Source organism: Phaenicophaeus curvirostris, chromosome 1 (assembly GCF_032191515.1).
Source record: "Phaenicophaeus curvirostris isolate KB17595 chromosome 1, BPBGC_Pcur_1.0, whole genome shotgun sequence".
NCBI classification, from domain to species: domain Eukaryota; kingdom Metazoa; phylum Chordata; class Aves; order Cuculiformes; family Cuculidae; genus Phaenicophaeus; species Phaenicophaeus curvirostris.
In genome coordinates, this window is record NC_091392.1 from 74,573,873 (window position 1) to 74,597,148 (window position 23,276).

At 41.3% G+C, this 23,276-nt stretch overlaps 2 protein-coding genes across 2 annotated transcripts in view; both read left to right on the forward strand.

Moving 5' to 3' along the window:
* MPPED1 (metallophosphoesterase domain containing 1) overlaps positions 1-13,911 on the forward strand; it is a 65,229-nt gene extending 51,318 nt beyond the window's left edge. The window contains 3 exon segments of the mRNA XM_069865343.1: positions 3,496-3,611; positions 8,271-8,384; positions 12,447-13,911. Of these exon segments, the coding sequence (XP_069721444.1) occupies positions 3,496-3,611; positions 8,271-8,384; positions 12,447-12,565 (349 nt within the window). The 3' untranslated portion in view covers positions 12,566-13,911.
* Positions 1-23,276, forward strand: part of LOC138724325 (patatin-like phospholipase domain-containing protein 2) — a 520,777-nt gene that overhangs the window by 276,506 nt on the left and 220,995 nt on the right. The gene's annotated exons all lie outside the window — the stretch shown is intronic.

The window sequence follows — 23,276 nt, forward strand, 5'->3', positions numbered from 1 at the left end:
TCTATTATAGAAGATAGATGATAATATTTTCTTCATAAAATATAAAATATTACTGAAAAATAATTTCTTTGAAAAATTACATTTTTCCCAAGCAAGCAATAACTGGGGATCCAGAAATCTGGTGCTTGATGTGAAGACTTTAACTTCGCTTTCAGGTTCCATCATGAATGGAGATTTTAGACAAAGTTGTCTTTGCACAATATCCAGGTCACAGACTCATTAGTGGGTGTTAAAGAAGATTTTTTTCCCTACTCAGAAACTTTGATGACTGTTTTGCAATAAATTTTCAGAAGAAGGGACTTGGGGATTTATAAAATCCCTGTGTGCGTATAAAGATGATTTTCCTTTGGGGGTGGGGGCACTGAAGTGTATGATTTGTCTTTCTTCTCTCACGTAAAGCACACCAACATCCTCCACTGAATCCTTTCTTGGACTTTTTTTTTTTTTTCCACCAGCAATATTGCAGACATTTCTTTCGATCTTGGGATTGTCACAAAAGACAGCATAATGGCAAATCACACAAGTTGTAACATCTCCCCTTCACAAAAGAACAGCTCCAGCATGCATAACTTACCAGCCCTGTGCTTAGGCGGCTACACACTGCAGTCACCACAAAGGGAGGGAAGGAGGAAGAGAGAAACGGAGGGAGGGAGGGAGGGAGGGACAGGGGAAAATGCTTCTTGTCTTAATAAGCAGATCATGCCTATTCATAAGGGGAAACGGGCTTTTTAAAAAGTGGCTATGTACAGGCTAGCCCTAGCAGAGGCAGGCAGAGACTCTCACAGCTGCATGTGCCATTCATGGTCATTTGGATTTCAGCAGGATTAAGCTGACTTCTGGTGAGACCTGTGACAGTCACAATTAAATCTCTTTATGAATACTTCATTGTATCCTTAAAATAATTATTCTGTAGGTTTTTGACCTTTTCTTATTAGGTAAATATTGATCTTTCTCCTCAGTTTTCTTTCTCAGGGTGTGGAGCGGCCATGGCCCCTTCTGCTGTGTCTGGCACAGCTGTGGGGTGCAGGATGGTGCCTTGCCTTGCTTCCCACTGAGGACCTGGGGATGATACTGTCCATGCCCAGCAGCACTGGGGCAAGTGGCAGGTGGGAACAGGGGCCTGTATTCACTGAATCTGTCACTGGCTTTAAAAGCGTGATTTACTATGCTGATACTCTGTTTGCCTCCTATTTGCCCCTGCAAATATTTCCTGTTGGTGCAATTTTGTTACTGGAAAACTTTGCCAAACAGTTGAATATTTTCATCTTGGTAAAGAAAGATACTTGGCATATTAAGATGTGGAATGCAATCCCAAGGCAAGGGTGGATGAAGAGGTTAGAAAAACCTCACTATATTTTTATAAAACCTCCCACTTCTGTAATATCCAAGTGCCTCGCAGACTTCAGTATTTATTTTCATGGCATTCCTGTGAGATAAAAACATACCCGTTCTGTCAGTGGTGAGCTGAATGTAAAGCCAGGCTGATCAAACTCCACAGACTGGGGTTTGGTTTAGTGTTTGATAGGAACGGTTGGACTCGATGATCCAGTGGGTCTCTTCCAACCTGGTTATTCTGTGATTCTGTGATTCTGACAGTGTTGCATGGGAATGGTGCTGGTAGCTTACCAGAGAGTAAACCAGCAACTAGACCGTGAGTTACCACCCCAGCAGTAGGAAAGTGAGAAGTCCTGTACCTGTGAGCCAAGTCCTGTTCTTTCTATGAGGAAAGTGGGCTAGGAGATAAGTGGGTAGCCAGACAAATGTGATTTGAATTGTATGGGTTCCTGCAGAAGGGAGATAATATATACCTGATACAGGGTTATGTCTTTTTCCCAGCCAGGTGCCCTGGTATGACTTAGAACAAAATTTCTGCTTTAGCATCTCTACTATTACCATCTCTTTTTCACAAACCTCTTCACATTCTGACCTCCCTTATCACAGCTTCTGGAGGCCAGGATATATTTCTGGGCCCAGTAGCAGATGGACAATGTCACTTTTTTTTTTCTTTTTCCCTGGGACGCCTGTTTAACCAGGCCCTTGGTTATCCAGGGCACTGTGTGATGAAAAGCTAGGAGATGAGCTCTTAGCCATGGACACAGAAAGCCCTTCAGTCATCTGTCTAGAAAAGTTGAGTCGTCTTTTTGTTTGTGAAAAAAAGGCAGAAAATATTCTGCAAAGCCATCTTCTTCCTTTCCTTGAGCAGAATTTACTTGTCTTCCCTCAGGTGAATTACATCCCTTTATATTTTAGCAAGCTTTATTCTTTAAGCTGTTTTCAATAGATGTGCTTTGCAGAATTCCGAAAGGAAAAGTGGAAAATACATCATCATGAAGACTGCAGACATGCTAATTTTTGAAATGTTAGTCAAGCATCAGTAATGGTAGAGGATGAATAATAGCTTCATGGGCATTTTGTTTTGTTTTTGCTCTACACGATGTAAAGTGGAGTTCAGAGAATTTGTTTGAAACAATTATTTCTGTCTTTTGATGCGGTGAGGGAGTATAAAGCTTTCTTCAACAAAGTAACATCTCAAAGGGAGCTCTGGTTGATGTGGATGTATTTATTATCACTACGGCTGCAATTATTGTAAACCTTAGTAAATCACAGCAGCCTATTTGTTGTTCTCCAAATATGGATATGGCCAGAACATGTCAGTCAAGAAATTGTTAAAAAATTCCAACGTAAAACTAACCCCCTTAATTTTATGACCTAGAATTAGAGCATAGTCAGCAAGACATAATTTACCATTGTGATGATATAATTGCTGTGAAATACAGATTTTTAATCAATAGGATAGCAAGACATGGATACATTGTATTCTGAGTGGCAGTGTTACAGTCCCACTGCTCCATGATGAGCTGCTCCCTAAATACGTTTAAAAAAATATAAATGCCTGTCTGATAAGAAACCCTGGATATGGCAAGTCTTACTTAAAAGCAGGTCAACACACCAGATGACAGAAAAAAATATATGTTAGAAAAGAAGCAGTATTCTTGTTCTGATGCAATACTTTCAGTTAGGGAAACAGAACAGTACAGATGATGCCTCCAGCTTTGGAGTGGGATCTATCACTATCACTGTGCTAGGGTCTGTCCTTGCCCAGCTGATCATAGGCTAAGGGCCAAATATGACATAAGCCAATGTGGAACATACATCCACACATAGGTATCTTGAGACAGGTGTTCTAGATACTGTGGGAGTCCAGCACACTGGTATCCAGGTCTTGTAAGAGTTGTTTTTCACCTAGTTAGAGGAATACTGTGAATATTTTACTGCATGCTGCCTGCTGAAAATGGTAAGGACTGCACTGAGTTGCTGCACAGGTTAAATGACACTGATTGTATGGAAAGAGGGTTTTACTTAGTAGTAAAAGAAGAAAATGAATGCTATTTGTGTCTCTGAATTTCATGCTAGTAGAGGGTCAACCTCCATATTTTAATTAGATAACCAATACATGGAAGTAGCACTGAAAAAATTCTCCTCCTCTCTTGGCAGGCAACCTTGGTTTTATGGCTGGGGCTTTAATCTTCCACGAGGCCAAGCACTATTAGAGAAATGGAACCTTATTCCAGATGGAATAGATATTCTTATAACACATGGACCACCTCTCGGTAAGAAAATACTAGTGCTCTTAGCTGTGTATTTCAGATGATTATACAGTAACCGATGTCCTTCTCTAGACAAACAGTGCAATCCTGACTTATGGTAGTCAAAAGTAATGTTCGTACGGATTTCAGCAGCACCGTTTTTATGTTTCATGATCACCTTTGTGCAATAGTGGGAAATTAAATCATGGCTTAAAAAGTAAAGCCTTAACACATAAAGGTTTAATGAGCTTTATAAATAAGCAAAGTCTAGTTTTCCTATGGATCTGTCCACTCTGCCAGTGATCAGATTAGTAGATTTAAAGCATGGAACCTGCTTGAAGATAAATGCAGGATTTGGATCTTATTTTTCTAGCACTGTCTTTCCACTCACTTTCAGTAGCATTCCTCCGCCAACAAGTACCCAGAGTCTGTATGTTTCCTCATTGTGCTGACCTGGTGCATCTTCTGCCTTACAAATCTAAATGCTGCCATTGTTTGCCTGTTCTTTGGACAGCATGAGCAAATTGCTTATCTTTAATACAACCTGGAGACACTAACTGTTTTTTGCATTTGCATTTTACAAATGTTAATACAGGTGGTATAAAAGCCAGGAGAGATTTCTTTTATTCCCAGATTATAGTGAAATTATCTGTTACAGAAATAATACAATAGAAACTCATCCGCATTCAGTAAAGGCCTTTAACATGTATTTAACATGTAGCAAACTATATTTAACGCAACTATGTGTTTAACTCTCACTAATTTAATAAATGGACACAAAGTGAAGCACGTACTTAAGCGTTCTGCTGAGTCTTACTGTGGAGCAATGATTTGTATGAAATGAAGGCAGTTCATTTCTTTAAACCTGCAGATTCCCCAGTTTCCTGAAGCTAAACCCGTCTTGTCTTCCACCTTTTCTTCTCCTCTTTCAGAGCTTGGATGAGAAAGGATCTGAAGGGTTTGTGTTTTGTTGTTTTCTTTAGAAAGACATGTTTGCATTCCACTGCTCACTAATCCTGGGGAAAAGGGCTTCTTTGTGAGCAAGGTTTCTCACAGTAAGGGCATGTGTTTTCATACTTCACCAAAGTGGAGTCTCATGCCATGCCATAGGCTGAGTTTAATGTGGACCTCTGTGGTGGAAGTGGATGGCAGAAATTAATCGTTTAGAACTTCAGATATCTGTTCCAAGCAGTTAATACTGGGGATAATCTGTGTTAGGATCCAAAGTGTGATGCTGGGTCTTTGCTATAGTTTTATTTACGTTGTATTTAAAATCTTTTCAGAAGCTTATTCAGCACTTCTAAAGCCATTTTTAAAACCATCTGATCATCTGTAAAGAAATCCAACCTTCAGCTGATCCAAAGAATATTCCTGTATCTAGCACTTGAAATGCAGTGTTGGAAGGTGGAGGGAGGGGTTTGCACCACCTAGCTTTAGCCACCAGGTCTCTTCAGGCAGCTGCTGGGATCTGCAGATGGAGGAGAACCTCTAGAGAGCACTGCAGAGCTGGCACTCGACAGATATGCTTTAATAATAAATTTAATAGTAAATTTAATAATTGAAAAGTAATTTAATAATTGTGGTAATCCTGAGGAAGAGCTGCCCGTCTCCACTGACTGTAATGGGATAATGTGAATTCCCTCCATCTCCATGTCTCAGTATTTGTTCTCTCTCTTTTTTTTTTTTTTAAATTCTTAAGCTTCAATTATCCTCCAAGGATTTGCTTTTTTAAAAGTTCCCATTTCTTTGTCTTTTTCTTATTGATGCGTTAATAGATGGCTCAGGCACAGAACCCTCTGCCTGAGGGCATCAGCTGTTCGTCTTCCTGACACCCATGGCAACAAACATATGACACTTCAAAAGAAATTAGCACTCTGTCTAACTTGTAGAACCTCCTTATTATATAGCTCTGTCCACAGACATTTTGGGAGACAGGATCCTCCTTGACTCTCCCAGGCAATTATTTTCACCAGAAAGCTGATTACTGTTGTTCTGATCTTGGGCAGCATCACTAGAGCTGTTTCTAATGATCATAAATGGCAATCAGTGCTCTTGCAGATTCCTCTTTTTTCTCCAGCACGGCTGCCTAAATTCTGTCCATCATGCATTTTCTGTGCTACTTTCATTTCCCCTTAATTCAAAAGAGTGTTCATCCTCCTAAACTAATTGATAATACCTTATTAGATAGATTTAAAATTACCTGCATGATTTAGATGCAGAAGCACCATTAAGAATTAATGCAGTTTGTGTTTCTAAGTCACTTAGGCATGTAACAAAAATCTGAGAAATTTCTTCTGTTTTAGAGTAGTGCTGTGAGACGAAACTGGGGCAGGGATACAGAGGAGGTTCACACAGGATGAGAAACAAAAGGTTGAAAGAGCCATTATTGACCATTTAATTAGTAACCTGGTTATTGCTAATGAAGATATGCCATATATTTCACAGCTTATGAAAAATAGTATTAATGACTATGGAATTGGTGATAAGGCTCATTTCTACTCAGCATATTTTTGTTAATTTTATGTATAGTGCAACTTTTAAAAGTCTTTTCCCTGACTCCTAAAGTTCTGTGTTTATGATTCTTTTATTTCTTTTCAAAAAGTTCACTGTTCTTTTCTTTTTTTTTTAATTTAATTTCACCTTTAAGTCTTCATTTGTAGCTGTCTGCTTGATTGCTGTGACAAAGATTTATACTTTCCTGACAGCTGCAGAAACCTGTTTCAAGTAACCAAACATTAAAAAAACCTAAGATGAACTCTAATTGTTAGCTAGGTGTAATCAATTATTCTTAGTTTGTGTAGTCAGGTGTACATAATAAGCTGCAAACATATGGGAAAGCTTCAGAAGGGTGATAATGCATGTAAACAAAAACATGTTCAACATAAATAATGCTTAATTTAATGGAGAAGTTAATTTTATGGATTTTTGTTTGTGAAATTTTTGAAGTGGAAATACTATTGGCTTTATGTTCACCACAGACGTTTTGACAATTAACTGTTTCAAATCACCGGAGTAACAAAACCTATGGTTACAATGCATTTGTTCTCAAAAAAGCATGACTGGATTCCAGAAGAGTTGCTGGTCTCACTTGGACGTCTTAAATACTTCTTATTTCCTACAGTGAATTTTGACCTGCATTGGATACCAAAAGTGACTGATAAAATCAGTTACCAGAAATGAGTGTTGCTTTGCTCTGTCTGCAATTCAGTGGTGCTTTCTGTTTGTACATCACCCCAGCAGGAGCCAAATTGCATCCTCATGATGTGTCTGAATGAGTTAGGATTCCATTGTCAGATCTTCCTCTTTCTGACACTTAGGATGCTGACTCATTTCTGAAAATTTGCCTTAGCTCTCTGATACAGGGGCAAATTTTTACCATTTTCACAAAACCATGCAGTATATTGAGCCCAGTTTTCAAGCACTGGCCTCTGAAGAGGTATTTCTCAATGTGTGAACCTACCCTGAAGCTGTAGCAAATCTGAGAGCTTTTCTAAGAGCTTGAATACCACAATTCTGTTCTTTTAAGCTGGTTGGTTAGCTGTTATTTAGCCATCCTTGAATGGACATGAAAAGTAAACATCTGAAAACTAGGTCCAGACTCTATACCTTTCTGGCTGACTACTGCTTTCTCAAAGCCACAATACATTCATGTTATTGCAGCAGTCTAAGAGATACAAAGCTGTGACAGGCACACAAAGTATCAGAACAGCTAAAAAAAAAGAGAATGATTATATATGTTACGTTTCCAAATTTGAGCCTGATGAAGATGGCAGAACAATAGAAAGAAAATAAGATTAGTTATTGCCAACCCTCTATTACAACAACTTCCTTCTTATACTACTACCTTGAAGGAAACATGAGACTTTAGTTGGCAGTAAACATTTCCCTGCAGTATGTTTTTAGACCTACAACACAAGTTGGTGTACGTTTTTGTCTGTGTTCATAAAAATGCATTTTTAGACAAACTTCGTGGAAGTAAATATAGCACTTAAAAACATCTCCTACAGAAGGGCTTAGTTTCTCTTCCTATCCGAGGTCCATAGATATAGACTAGTGGGGGTTGCTGTCTCATGCTTAAACAGGTTTTACTTGAGGATATTGTTTTCAGGTATGCTGTATCTACCTCACCTGAGTTCCACTACTGAAAGATTCAATGTGATAACAACATAGGGGTTTTTTAAGCAACATAGATTTCATTACATCATTTAGAGTCTTCAGTTTTAAAAACTGCATTCTAGGACTAGTAACTTCTAAATAAGATTTAAAATAGCTAAAGTAACCTTTAAATAGCAAAATGTTCATTTAGATTCTTTAGAGACTCACTTTAGACATACTGCTCTTTACACCTCACTCTCTTAAAGAAAGAAGAATGGATAAAGCATTGGGTTTTCTCATTGATAGCAGAGCAAAACAGCTTTAATTGCAGTGATTTTTTTTTTCTTGAAAAACAACTGGTAAGAGTTATCGTAGTTGTTTTATTTTGAATGAGCTTTTATGGTTTTCCTCAAGTATTTTTCTTCCTTCCTCTTCTGCTCATCAAGGCAAACACTCTCCTTTTCCATGCCAATTCTTCTATGGCTGCTTCTGAAAAGCCATGAGACACGATATCTCAGAACTACTGTATAGCAATACAGCTTTGCTGATAACCTGTCTTCTCTTAAAGCTTTCCTTTCTTTTCCAAAGGTTTTCTAGACTGGGTTCCTAAGAAAATGCAACGGGTAGGATGTGTGGAGCTGCTGAACACAGTCCAGAGACGAATACAGCCAAGGCTTCATGTTTTTGGACATATCCATGAAGGTCAGAACACATATCTTTCTATATATATTTAAAAACCACAAACACAGAACTTGTGGACTTCAGATACTTATTTAGAATCATAGAATCACCAGGTTGGAAAGGACCCATCAGATCATCGAGTCCAACCATTCCTATCAAACACTAAACCATGCCCCTCAGCACCTCGTCCACCTGTCCCTTAAACACCTCCAGGGCAGGTGACTCAACCATTAGCTGTATATATAGAGATGAAATGGGCTGATACCTGTATTTCAATATCTGTAATTCAGCTTTTCTTTCATTTTCCACATCTATAAAACAGGGTAATATCTCCTTCATAGAGAGAGTTACTGTGAATTTTAAAGTAAGAACAGGAGTCCAGTAGTTACAGGAAGTGACTAAATATTAAGATTGATGGATTGTATTTTCCTCTGCTGAATCTCTGTGACTTAAGATAATTAATGTAAGCTTTCTCTTTCTCAGTTTCTGTGTTTGCAAAATGGGTGAGAATCCTTTAGGAGATGCTTCTAAGGCTTAATCCTCAAGATTGTACAATAAAGATTGTCTTTCCCCATTAGTGCTTATATGAAGTTGAAGTCAAGAGGGATAACACCACTGACTTGTGTAGTTGTTCAAAATATTTATTCTTTTATTTATTTGCTTTGGCAGGAGAAATGTTTTGTACCAAGACAAAACAAATTGGTCCTCTTGACTACTTGATTTTTAACTGGAAAAAAATTAGTTCCCTTCACATAAGTCATTCGGTGGTGACAAATATGTTCCCCTGAAGTCAGTGACAGCAGAAGCTTATCTGCTGGCAAAAGACGTTTTTTGCTATAGAGAAATCTGTCCTGTTCACACCTTGTGGCAGCAAGACTTCAGTGCCCCTACCAAAAGAAACCACTGGGCTGTGCAGAAGTGTAAACATATACCATCAGCTGCCTAGTTCTTGGCAATGTTAGCTACTGGCTAGAAAAGGTGCTCCACAACTGCCAAGTTTCCATCTTCTGGGACTGCTCCAGCGCTTGAAGGTTACTTGTTGGTCTTACCAGTGTAGAAATGAACACATGGAAAAACTGGAGTCGCTGTCACTCAGATGCTTCTGTTTTTCTTAAGAATTATTACCCTTCCTAAGAAATCCCACTCTGACTTGCTGCTGGGCACTTTCACCATAATAGGTTAGGAGTGAAATTGGTGAGAGGTGTGCTGGTGTAAAATTGATGGAGGAGACATTCAGATCATTATTTTACAGCTCAGGCATGAAGTCCATTATCATGTGTCTTATCTCCATTGACCTATTAATGCCTAGTTAATGTGTTACATGACAGAGTAAACAAACAATGTATAGGCAGTATTTTTCCTACCCCTTTGCAGATTCTATACTAGAAAGCTGATGAATACAGTTCAAACATATTGTCTTTTCAGAAACTGTAAGCCAAGTGGATTGCAGGGGATGTAAGCAAACACTTAGCAAACCATGAAGCAGGTAAACAAAAATGCATCTGCTCAGACCAAGCCCAACTGTGGCTCCCAAGGGAAAAGAATGGCACCTCCACATAATGTTAAATCTTGTGAAATTAATACAGTAGGCACAGTAGGTTTCAGAATGCAGGAACAAGGTATACTTCTTGTTAACTATCATAATCTATAGAAAACAAATAGGGAACTGCATAGCCTGTTTTGCAGTGGGATGCTAAATCTCTACAGAGAATTCCCATTGCAGACAGCCTGTGCAAACGAAACTGCTCTTTGTACAGAGAATGCATGATTTGAACAGATGAGTTCTTCCCCTGACTGAGCATAGCTACATCTGCAGCAGCCATTTACTGAACATCCAGGAGGCAGAGATGCTTAGAAGAGATGTATCTTCCGTATTCCCCCTCTGCACTGCTGTCTCTTGCCAAAAAACACCTCTACACGTGGGCCGGCTGCTGACTGACCCATGGAAGTGACAAGTAGCATGGCAGGGGCTCTGGCTAAAATCCTGGTTTGCCAGTACATGGCTGAGATCATGGCCAAGGAAGCTCTGTTGGCAGTAGTGCAGGAGTGAAAACTGTAACATTAGGAGGAATTTTCCAGCAAAAAGAGCATATTAGGAAGCTGATTCTCTTCTCTCCAAACAGGAGAGAGACGAGGAGATGGAAAGTCCTAGCAGCAACGCTGACTGTCCTCTGTGTAGTTTGTTTTACACAGAACAATTGTTCTGTGGCAAACAGCAAATGATTTAGACCTGACAGAATTTTGTTCCCTCCCTAGTCCCTAATGGCAGTGTTTTTTTCCCATGGGGAGTCCAGGAGGCCCTGCATTATTCAGGGTATTTTAAGGAACAAAAAAAGGAATTTGGTTACTGTTTCTTTGTTTGTAAATAATGCAACTATCAATTCTTCTATAAGACATGAAACTACACTCAGAAAAACTGTAGGATCCGAGGTCCCTAGCATTTCAATAGCTGGAACTCAACGTCTGTTGCAATGAGTATATTTCACTATCAATCAGCTTCATTAATGGTGAGATTGAGTCTTGGTACAAATGCTTTGTATCAGGTGATTGTCCCAAGATCCTGTATTTCTGATTGTAAATGCATTGCTTCATATTGATCTTAATATTGCAAGGCAAATTTCCAACGTTAAGTTTTAAGTTTTAGTGTAATCAAGGTTATATTTTTTCCTAGTCATTCATTAAAACATTTTGGTCAATGGAGAACATGTCTACTTTTTCATGACCCAAAGGCAGTTAGAGGGCTTTCTTCACTTTCTGAAAAAGTGTTTCTCTGTATTTCTACAGATATTAGAGATGGAAGTTGATTTTCTGTAGATTTAGCTCTGGAATTGTTTAGCTTGGTTGTTTAGTGAGATGTGGGATGTAGTTTTTGCTACTGGTGAGACATGTTAGAACAGGTCCAGAGGAGGGCCATGAAGATGATGAGATGGCTGGAGCACCTCTGCTATGACAACAGGCTGAGAGAGTTAGGGTTGTTCAGCCTGGAGAAGAGAAGGCACAAAGGAGATCCCCATAGGGTCAGCCTTCCACTACCTGAGGGGGCCAACAGGAAAGGTGACGGGGGAGCTTTTTACAAGTGCATGGATGAGGGGGAATGGCTTTAAATTGGACGGGGAAAGATTTAGAATGGACATTAGGAAGAAATTCTTCATGATGAGAGTGATGAGACACTGGCACAGGTTTCCCAGGGAAGTTGTGGATGCCTCCCTGAAGGTGTTTATGGCCACATTGGATGCAGCCTTCAAAAGCCTCGTCTGGTGGGAAGTGTCTCTACGTATGCAAAGGTGGTTGGAACTGGATGATCTTCAAGGTCCCTTCCAACTCAAACCATTGAGTTTCTGTGATTGATTCTCTGTTTTCTCCCATGGAAATATTAAGGTGTCTTAGGGTGTAAATTCACCTTGTCTGTCTGAGACTGCATTAATAAAGCCATTTTTTTTCTCTGCCTTGGCAGGCATTTTTGTGTCTTTCAATCATATTTGGTTGATATTGGTCAACAAGTTCAAACACATGGGAAGAAGAGGTTCCTACTAGGCAAATCCCACCCAAGTGCACATATGCACATACTTTCCTTAGTCATACAATGCTTTTTTTTTTTCATTGGGTGCTTAAAAGATGTACAACACAGAGCAGAAAAAAGGGAAAAGATGAAAACTGTCCAATGTTTGCTGCACTGATGACTATAAACCTAAATGATCAGAAATATGGGGTTTTTCAGTGCTGTCATTGCCTACACTCTATTGTCTCATCCTTTCGAAACAGAGGAGTTTTTAAGAAAAAAAAATGTATTGCAGTGAAAAATATCTGTCTTCTAAGGAAGTTTGGCTTGCTGGCTGCTAGAGATTATATCCACTAGTGAGGGTCCATTTTGCTTTTCTCATACAATTTAAAAGATGCCAAAAAGTTCTACTGTAGGACAAAGATGGTATTAATTCAGGAGACCTTTAAGTTTTGCATTGACAGAATTTTTAAATTCCTTTTGATTAATAAATGCGGTGCTTACCGTTGTGTGATAAAGGTGAGTAATAATAATAAAAAAAGAAGATAAGAGTGAAAGTAACCTGAGTTTTTCTTTCTTTGTAGGTTATGGTGTCATGGCTGATGGAACTACTACCTATGTGAATGCATCTGTGTGCACTGTGAATTACCAGCCACTTAATCCACCTATAGTTATTGACTTGCCTACTCCAAGGAACACATGATTGCAATGAGGATTTAAAGTTGTGACCAACACATTAACAACTTTTTATTGCTGGCTGAGAATCCCAGTAGGGAACTATTTCAACAAAAAAGCAAAAAACACCTTCTTTTTTCCCTGCTAGCCTTTCCCAGATAAATATTGAGTGACAAAAGTGGATGAGGAACAAAGACATTTTGGTGCCAGAAACAGATTAAAGACTTTGACATTTTGCCATTGAAATATTTGTGAACACAGAAAAGTGAATGCATTCCACATATATATACACATATACATATATATATCACAAGTAGGGACTTTTGTATATACCATACATTATATTTGACTTATTAAAAGAACAATGTCTTTCAAAGGAGTGTTTCTTTAAGAAAGTTTGCTGTCTAAACCTAAGTGTTTAGACTAGGACTTCCTCATTTCAGATGTTTCCCAGTGAGCTCTTGGTAAAAGAAAAATGATGGTAAAGATGTTTCCTCTTAATTAACATGGCAAATATAAAAGATGGAGCAGAAATGGCCGGTCACAGGAGGAAAGCTATTTACTTCAAGTCCTCCAGGTCTAAGTCTTTGCATCTATCCAAAACCAATGCAATAGAGGCCCTAATTCACTGTACTGAAATGAAGTTTTACTACATCTGGCATTACAGATGGTAAGGGAAATGGTGCACAATGCTGGCATGCTGTAAACAGCTCAACGTTCAAGAAGGGATACTGTGTTAAGTGCAGTATATACTCAGGAATTTGTAACCTGGACCTGTCTGTGAAAAAAAAGGAAGACATTTCCCTTTAAAAAGAAAAGAAGAGAAAATATCTGCATTTTCCTCTGGTAGGGTGGTACGTGATTGTATGTAAAAAGCACCACCCAATATTCAGTAGCAGTATTTTTAATAAAACCCACTGGGTCTGTTTGTTTAAAACCTGTTAATGGGACATGCAGCCAATGATGAGATTACTGGTTGGAATCAGGCCCCAGTCAGAAGTGATGAAATGTTGTGTTCCTTTTGTCCTTGGGGAATGCTATGGATGTCAAGGGGGAGGGGTCACCTCAAAGTGGGGTTTGGGTATTCAGTTTTGGGTATCTGTAGTAGCCTAAGTGTGGTGATTGATGAGTACATGCCACTGGATACAGAGCAGGGCTGCCTCACAAAACCGGTCACTGTTCTTTGCCTGCGCACAGATACCATAGAGAGAAGCCCAAGACAAAATCATCAACTGAGTTGAAATCCTTCTGTCGTGTTGCATGTGACACCAGGCAAAGCAGGGGATGTGTTGGGAGCTGGTTGGGATGGCCAGCGCTTGTACTGCCCGTGCAGATTTCCTCCAGGTTAACAGAGGTGTTGAAGCTGCTAGGATTTCAGTCCCATCCTAGGCAGAAGCTTAAGAATTTATTACACATCCAAAAAAAAAAAAAATAGTGCTTTACACGTGCCCAACAAGAAGTGGGCTTCTGACTTTAATTAATAAACTTCCCTGTGCTCGAAGAGCAGCCTTTTTGCCTTGATGGAGATTATTTAAATGCTGTTTTCTGAACGTGGACATCCTGAAATTGAGGCTTACAGCATCTAGGCATTAATTGCTTGCACACATTGGACAGATCATCGCACTATCAACACGGGGTTGTTTGCAGGTCTGTGCATAGCCCACTCCTGCACACATGCATTGGCTAATTGTGTACGTTACTTTTTTCCTGATATATGGATGTATATGTGAGATTCCTGTAGCAGCTGCATGTGCATTATATGCATACACAATTTAAAATACCTGTGTCACAAAACCAGCAATGTCAGCCTCAGTTCTAAGCGAGGTCGGGAGAAATGTTGCATTTTGCTGGCTTCCCATGGGCAGCAGCTCTTCCAGCTGCTGCTGGGAGCAGAAACATTTGAGCCTAGTAAATAACTCGCACTGTGGACCCACCAGAAACCACCAGACCACCAGGAAACATGACAAGTCATGGATCTGTCATCTCTTCTAAGCTGCTGGATGACTGGGGGTCTAAACTAATTTGCTGCTTTTTCCTGAAATGAAACCCAAAATGATCAGTGGTGCCTGCAACTGTTTTTTGGGTGAATAGTTCACAAGCGCATGAGCAGTCTGCTGTGAATTCAGATGGGGCCACGTTTGTCAAAACTATTGGTGTAAAAGTTGTGGGATCAGCTCCTAAATCAGCAAAGACTGAAATTCATAGTTATAAATGAACTTCCAACCGTTGTTGGGAAGATGAGCAATAGCGTGTAGTTAGAATAAAAGTGTCTTAGCTGGTCACAATTCAAGTGGTTTGAAACAAATGTGGCAGGAAATTGGCTGTATGTTAAAGAAGTCTGAAATGTTTACATTCGCTCACAGCACTTAAGAGACTAATGTTCAAGTGTGGGGAAGAGGTCCTTTTATTAGCCTCAGCAAAATTTCTATGTTGACCATAAACTATTCTCTTAAAAATAATTTTTCCTATGGTATCTTCAAAATACTGTGTATTTTTATGTGGAAAGGAGACGAAAGCAGCTGCTACTTCAAAATCTCATTTAAAGTACTTGAGGTATGAAAGCTTAAAGGTTATTTAATCATTTTAGCATAACTTGGTTGTTGTTGTAATTTTTGGTCAAGCATGTTAGACAAATAAAGTCTTAAAAAAACCTCAACAGAAAAAAAGACCTCTTTATATCCACTGCATGCATTCAAGTCCATTTGGGACAAGCTGCCCGTCTTCAGGTGTTGGAACCAGCCTGTGGGACATTAAAGTCGTTATTGCAAAGGGCTGTGGATCAGCTGAGGAGGCAATAGACAAGAGCGACTGGGGGTGATGGGCAGAAGGCACTTCATTCCATCTCTCAGCTTCAGGCCACTACACTTCCTGCAAGAAGGTAGAAAGTTGGAAATTGGGGTTGTGGAGGAGAAAACAGCAACCACTTCCCCTAACTGATATGTTTTGGTGGAGGAATATGCCAGATGTGCCTGTGAGGCAGGGGAAAACTAGCATGGAGCGCTGCAACAGAGCTGTGAAGCAGTTGGGAACCAAGGTCCCCTCCTTTGGGACTGGGCGGCAGTCAGGGGAAGGATGATACTCTGAGGATTTGTAAGAACAGAAACTTCACAGGGAGATTGAGTCAAGGTGACTATATTTAAACTTTATGGGAACAGTCAGGGGCCTGGGCTTCTTTTTTCAAATCTGACCTACCTCCCATTAGCAAGGCCATGAGAAGGAAGGTTTCCACAAATGCAATTTTGCAGTTGTTGGTTCCATTTAAACTCGGGGATGCTCTCTCAAGTCATTTCCCACTGCACCTCCACAGTGCTGACCTTCCTTGATATCTCTGCAGGTAGCATCACTTCCAAAGGTTTGCTGGTGTGCATACACGTGTGTTCCCATCATGAGGCAGAATTGTTACCAAGATTAATTTCAGTTCATTTTTATGATGAATAGGGGAGATATCACTGCATGTCAGTAGAAAAAAAGACAAGATTATTTTTACCTCCCTCAGTTACATATGGCCCAGGATGTGAAACATTCCTTGGCTACAAGGAACAAGCAAACTGGGACTCAGCACCCGCCTGAGCAGCTGCCTTTTCCCAGTCAGCCCCCACCCACTGCAGCTGCACTGCAGCCTGGGTAACTGGGACTCCAAAACTACGCGGGTTCTTCAAGGAGGTCACTGCAGGGAGTGAGGCTGGTGGCAGCAGCATGTGGTGCTGGCCCTCTGGGTGCTCCACCAGTGAGGTGACTGCGGGGAGGGGAGGTGAAATCCTTCGCCTTTGGGTGATGCATGGGGATAGAGTGGGTGTTAAGGTGCTCTGGCCTTGCTGCAGGAGGGAGACAGAGATATAAGAAGTCCTCTAGGTAGAAGCAGCTTGTCTCCTCCAGTTGCTGGTTTCTGCCAATAGCCAATCTAAACGCCTCAGAGGAGGGGAGAAATAGACATTCTTTAGAAGGCAAATTTTGGAATAATCTGCCAATGGGGATCTTTGCCCCCTTCCCATTTATTCTGATTTGTATGAGAATTTCTCTCTTAAAACTCCGTATCATCACTCACTGCTAATGTAGCTCACATATAGCAAATATAGCTGCAAATGTTCTCTTTCAGGTACATTGCTGTCCCTTTCTTGCAAGTCTCTCTGTATCTGCAATATTAACAATATTTCGGAACAGCGAGCTCCCTGGGTGATTAGGCACAGTGCATTAGAACAACACTATTTCGCTTATCCTTGTACGTGTGCTGCCATTTGGTTTTATTGACTGTCCCTTTGTTCTCTTTTTATGTGAAAAGTGTAAATAGGAGCACTTATATGTACTTTCTTTGTGCCATTCATTATTTTGTGTACTGCCATTATGTTGCTTTTCACTCACTTCATCTAGGAATTAAAATAATTTCAATTCTACCTAGACTCTATTTCTAACCCTCTTAATCTCCCATATTGGAAATGCTCCCCTCATCTCATTTTGATGTGTCCTTTGGGAGCTGGTGAGAGGCAGCAATGCTGAAAGAGGACCTCCTCTTCCTTACTATCCAAACACTTAGACACAATTCCCTGCTACTTTCCTTCCTGATTCTTATGTAATTCCCTTCTCCATTTGTTTAGGGTTTTTTCTGGGGTAACAGTATGTATTTGCAGCCCCCACTGCAGGAGTGTGGGGATCTGCCTGTGGGGATCAGCTGGGTTTTCTCTTTGAGAGATGACAACTGATCTGGACTTAACCTGGTTTTCACAGCCATCACCACTTTCCTACCAAGGAGCCCTGCCCAGGCTGTGCCCACGGCGGAAGATCCTTTTCTCCTGCTCTGGCACATTCCCCTGGCTTTGGTGGTGCCCTTGGCACCTCTGATTGGGCTTTGCTGCTGGAGGTATCTCATCTCATCCACTCAGTGTGGTGAGCAGCCCCGAGGCTGGGGTTGTTGCTGAGAGGAGCTGTGTGACATTTGTCCAGTCCTCATCCTGCTTCAGGGGTTTTGTTTCTCAGCTAGTGCCTAACCCATAACCTTTCTTTGCTTCTCATGAATACCCTTTCACAAAAGTCTATATCAAAATCTTTGCAAGTGTCCACACCAATTACATATCAGAGAGATCTCTTCTTGCCAGGACTTTGATGTTCCAAAAGCTTTCAAAGAGATTAAAGGAACAGGCTTTTCTCTTCCACAGACTCTCGGCTTCTCTCCCACCCCGGTGAAGTGTGTTCCCCCTCTAGAGTACAATGGACTAAAAGCGAGCAGAGTAATTAACCACCAGGCCAGCACACAACATGCCCTTGCACTCGTGCAGTTTGTTCTTATTCAGTGCAATCTAGGCATGGCTACTGGACAAATTATTTCCATCTTCACTGGAGAAGATGCCATTTGCTCACTCAGAGTGAAACCAATAGCAAGGCTGCTTCTTCCCTTCTCTGTGGATGGGGGAACAGACACAGGAAAAAATGACCTAGACAGGTTTGCCATTTCACTTACTCTCATTACATTTTTCTTGTAATGATTTCTGCTTTCTGGATGGGACAAGCAGCTCAGGGAGGGCCAGATGGGAAAATGCCGGATGCTATAAACATGCTGCAATGGCTTATGGTAGGATTAAACTGCAAAATCAGGGTAAGGCAAATGCTCTTCCTCACCAGCTGAGCTACCCAACACCCAGGAAAAGCGAGAGAGTTGAAGGTGACATTGAAGTACACTCTCACACCAGTCAAGCCCCAAATTCCCCTTCCCCACCTCAATTTGAGCAAGCCTATAGCCTGTCTCTGGGTCTCGGCTGGACAACAGCACTGGCGCCTCTTCCTGACAAGTGCAAATTGGGAATATATGAAGCTATTGGGGCTGGTGGTACAAATCTTTCCACGGAGGCCACCAGGGTGGTGGGAAGGGGTCACAGAAGGTGCTGGGCTGCCTTCCCCCAGCAGGAAACGTTTGTAGGGGAACAGCTAGGGGTGCCACCAGCATGCACCCTGGCGGTGACCCTGCCTGTGGGTACATGGGTCCAAAGCCAATGGTATGGTGTAGGTGACTCCATCTGCACCTTTGAATGGCACAGAGCAGGTGGCCCTGGTGTCACATGCTGTGGATTCCCCCTGTCCATTTGGGTTTCCATTTCAGACCAGTGGGACTGCTCCTCCACTGAGGCACAGGAGACTTGCAGAAGCAATGGTTGGGTTCCCAGCTGCATGGAGCTGTGCCTTGCATCCAACTTGCTGACAGAGGACTTTGTGCAGGCAGAAGTGCTTTCATCTGTGGAGCATAATAACCACCCTGGCAGACAGCTGCTGCAGTGGGAAATTTCATAGCTTTCTGCAAACTTTACCTTCCACCATAATGGCCTGGGACAAATTTTCTAGAAATCATGAAGTTACGCAGGATAAAACAGTTTAAGTGGAGTGGGCAATTAAACCTGCATTTGTATTTCTTATAAGGCTGTTGCATGGCACAGGCATTCTGATTGCATCTGTTACCTGATATTTTAATATGAACGGAAAGCTACTTCACACGGACGTGTGTTGGCTGCTGATTACCTTTCCTTTGCTACCGACTACTCTGCTTCCCATGGTTGGTCGTATCAGTCCCCACCACTTCATGCCACTCATGGTGGGGCTCCTCAAGCAGCTTCTCACCATGGGCACCCCACTTTGGATACCTCTATAGTATCTCCAGGAATGATGTTTGAGCTTTACCCTGAAGTCTTGATTTTGAACTCACAGACAAACCCTGTCACCTCCCAGCACCAGCTTCAGGGACCTGCAAGCCAGGAGTGGTTTAGGACAAGGGAAACAAGTCCCTGTGCCTGGGATGAGTCTGTGGATTCTTCTCCAGGTGAGGGTGCACCCCTGGATGGGGTTGGTTCCACAGGGAGGGGAAAGCCCTGCTCCATAAGGAACAAGTGCCAACACCAGCCAGAGCAAAGGTGGCCCCTCACCACTTGAAGCATGGCAGAGCAGGGCAAGTCTCCAGAGATGCGTGCCCAACAGGGTCTCAAACCCTCCCAGCATTTGGATCACACTTGTTTGTGAAACACTGAAAACATTTGGCACCTCAAAAACCTTGCAGCCTGCCTGCGGCTCTCTGATTTGAATTTCCCCCCCTTATTTATGTGCCAGATGATGCAGGAAGTCTTCTGCCCTCGTTTGCAGTCCTCTGTAGCCACATACACAGCAAAGGAAAAGCTGCTGTGAAGCCACCAAGGAGTCTAGAGAAGTAACTGCTTCAAACCTGCTCCTCCATCATTTCATCCTGTTCCCTCTGTATACCCATCACTGGAGAGCGACACCTTCAAAACCACCTTCCTTCCCCGCATGTTATGCTTGTAACACAGTGTGTACATGATTATGTTTATTGCTTGTTCAGAAAGAAATAATAGCTCTGAAGTGTAACCTAACCGGTCCTTTTCTGCGAATGCCTGTAACAATAATTAATCATATATATTAACATGCGGTCAAGAGACTTGTCAAAACTGGAGCTCTCAAGTGATAAACAGCTCATGCAATTAGCAGTCCCTGCTCTGAAAATGCCTAGATTGATTCATTGTTCCTCCCAACACCTAAGAAAGTTAGGGAAGTAATAAATCATGAAAACATAGACAAGGCACTCCACAATCTGTGATAAAGACAGTTCATCAGCTGCCTTTAGCTCTGTGTCAGTGTGTTGCACTAGAGTCAACACTGGCTGAGATGGTTGCATGACAGCTATAACCAACTCACTAATGCTGCGGTGAACTTAGGAACACTGTACTCTTGTCTAAGTTAAAAGTAGATGATTTCTTAATTGCTTTAAATTCACCTGCTACTGAGCACACAATGTCCCTTAGAAAAAAAAGTTATAGGAACATTTTGTGCACAGATTTTAATCTAAAGTGTAGGACCTTCTCCAGTCCCTCAAGGCTGGGTAGACCACAGAGGCAAAATATCCAGCTGACTTTGCTGGTCAAGAAAGGGTCCTTCCACCCCTGCACAAGCTCAGGATGCCACAGCATGAAATGTCTGGCTCTCTTGGGTCCTGGGCATGTTTTGTTAGAGCAGCTGCTTTTAACTTGCAAAAAAAAAAATCAACATTTGCTAAAGCAATAAAAGAAAAAAGGACAACAGCAGCAGAAGAGGAACTGTTCCTCCAAACTTGCAGCTAGTGTTATCTATTAGAAACAACAAAAGGAACTCAAAGCCGAGAGATAGAAAGCAACAAAATGTATGAAAGAAAATGACTTGAATGGGGCTCTCAGAAGTGACTGTGATGTTTTGTGCTCCCTATTGGCTTCATTTCTGTTTCTGAGTGAAAAAGGAGAGTGTCCTTTAAAGAACAGTGCTGTCTCAGTAGTCTCCACACTGACATTATTAATAGCGATCGTGTTCGGCAATTGTGGTGTTGGTCTAAAAATCATCAGGAAATTACAGCCCACATGTAGAGTTGAAATAGGAAGGTGGTATGTGGTGTTTTTTTATTTTTCAATAAAGAAAAAAAAAGACTTGTTTTATTCTTTAACAGTTCCTTATAGATGTAAAAGGCAATTACTTCTCTTGCCTCCTCAGTATCTTCACAGCAGCTTTGCCTTTCCAGTGCACATGGCTAAAGGACTGAAATACTGTTCCCTAAAGAAGAGGGTGCTGATACCAGTGGAATTGCAAAGCTGAGCTGATTCAGTGTAAGACTGTCAGAAGCCTGAAGTCCACTGAATCAGAAAACCAACTTAGTGTGTGAAGCAAAGTCGCTCAGGTGAGAACACCTCTGGAAGTCCAATCTCTGCCTCGAAGCTTGTCCTGTCAGGCAGGCTGCTCAGGGCTGAGTTTTGAATATCTCCAAAGACTGAAATCTCATCATCATTCTGGGTATTTATGGTGGTGTTTGAGCACCCTCATGGTGTAAAATGCTCCTTCTTGTAGAAGGGAAAGCTCGTGTCCTGCATTCCAAAGGGATGCTGCCTGCACCGCTCCCTATCCCTTGTGCCCCTAGCCCATGTGGTTATGCAGCGATGTCCTGTGTGGTGATGTTTTGTGTAGTGGCTGGGTCAGATCTAGCATGTAGCCTTCAGAAAGACAGCATGCCCATATGGCTGCCCCGAAAACCTACTGTATGTAGAGAGCCACAGCAGAACCCTGGAGCCTGCTATTTTCCTTTCTTCTACTCTGATGTCTTCTGACTTAATTTGTGTGTTTTGGGAAAGCAGGACGAAAGCCTACTCTGAAAAAACGTGTGCTGGAGAACATCTTGGTGCCATTGAAGCCAGCTAAACGAGCATCTAAATAAGTTTCAACCAAGAGCTGTACTCTAAGGCTTATGCAATTTTTTGATATGTTTTCAAGAGTATCTCTGCACTGTACCCTCTTCTAGCTGAGCTGGAGTAGTTGAGAGAGATACTGTGCTGGACCACTTTGCTTGGCCATGTGGGAGCAGCCTCGTTTCCATGGGAAACACTGATCCCGTTTTAATGGAAGTTTATGCTCGTTATGTCTGAATTTACAACCCACTTGCATTTTATTTTTGTGACTGTTTTGCAAGGAACATTTAAGCTTTTCCAGGGAATACATCTTCAAAGAGGAATGACTCCTCAGCAGGGCACATGTATGTGCCCCTGTGCCACTGTGTGCTGAGCTATGTAGTTATTTGCAAACCATGGTGGTTTGGTTCAGGTTTACCTGGCATATGAGACTTCAAATGTGGGAAATTGAACTATAGCAGGAAAAAAGGTTGATACTTTGGGGAAAGATTTTGCTTTAGAAGTTGTTCAAATGATGACTGCCTTCGATAAGTAAATAGAGTACACAGCCTTTACTTTATTTTCACAAGACAAGTATAAGAAGTCTTGTGTACTGTGATGGTGAAATGCAGAGAGCATCTCCTCACCAGGTACCAGGAAGAAGCAAATAAAGAGAAAAACAGGGAGGCAGATTGACTCCCGTTGCATGGAAAAGAGAAGGAAGAAATATTCTCCAAGGAAGAGACTGGCACCAGAGTGATGAACTGACATGAAGAGTCACAGCACAAGGTACAACACTTCATGAAATCAGAAGACACTGCTGCATTGATTCATGATGGAGCTTAGTAAACGTCACACTCCAAAAGGAGCAGAGGTAGAAGCATGCCTGATGTATCCTCCTTGAAATAAAGGAAATCAGAAGATGCATGGACCTGGCAGCAAAAATACTGCTTAACTAGGAGGTATAAGCTAAAGATCTTGTGGTTTTCAGATGCTGCATAAACTGAATGGTTTGGTAGAGCTCCTCTTCCGCAGAATATCAGGCTGTCTGGAGCTGCAAGGAGGGGTTTCAATTAACAGAAGCGTGTGGAAAGAAGGGGCCAAACAACCCTCAGACTGTACAAAATCTTTGTGTGGGCAATGTGTAAGAGAAACAAAGACTACACGCAGAAATTCAGAAATTGACTACGTATCAAGATTAAAAGCGTAGGCAATAAATGCAAGGAATAGAAATTGCTTGTTTAGAAACATGCATTTGAACTAGCTGGTATTAATGAAACCTAATAGGATGACACATGACAGGAATGTTGATTAAGTTGTTTATAATCTTTTTAGAAAAGATCACTCTGCGAAAGGGAAATAAAACTGGCTCACAATATAAAATGGTGGTGCTGGCAACTATGAAGTCAGTCAGCTGGAATATTTATTCATCCAGTGGACATGAAAAGTAAGGCTTGTGTGTCCCTCCAGGTGATATCCACTTGACACCATTAAATTCAATTGAGCTTTGTGAGTTATCCCTATAGAGCATGGCTACTATTTAAACATGTATCAATAACATTTTCAAGA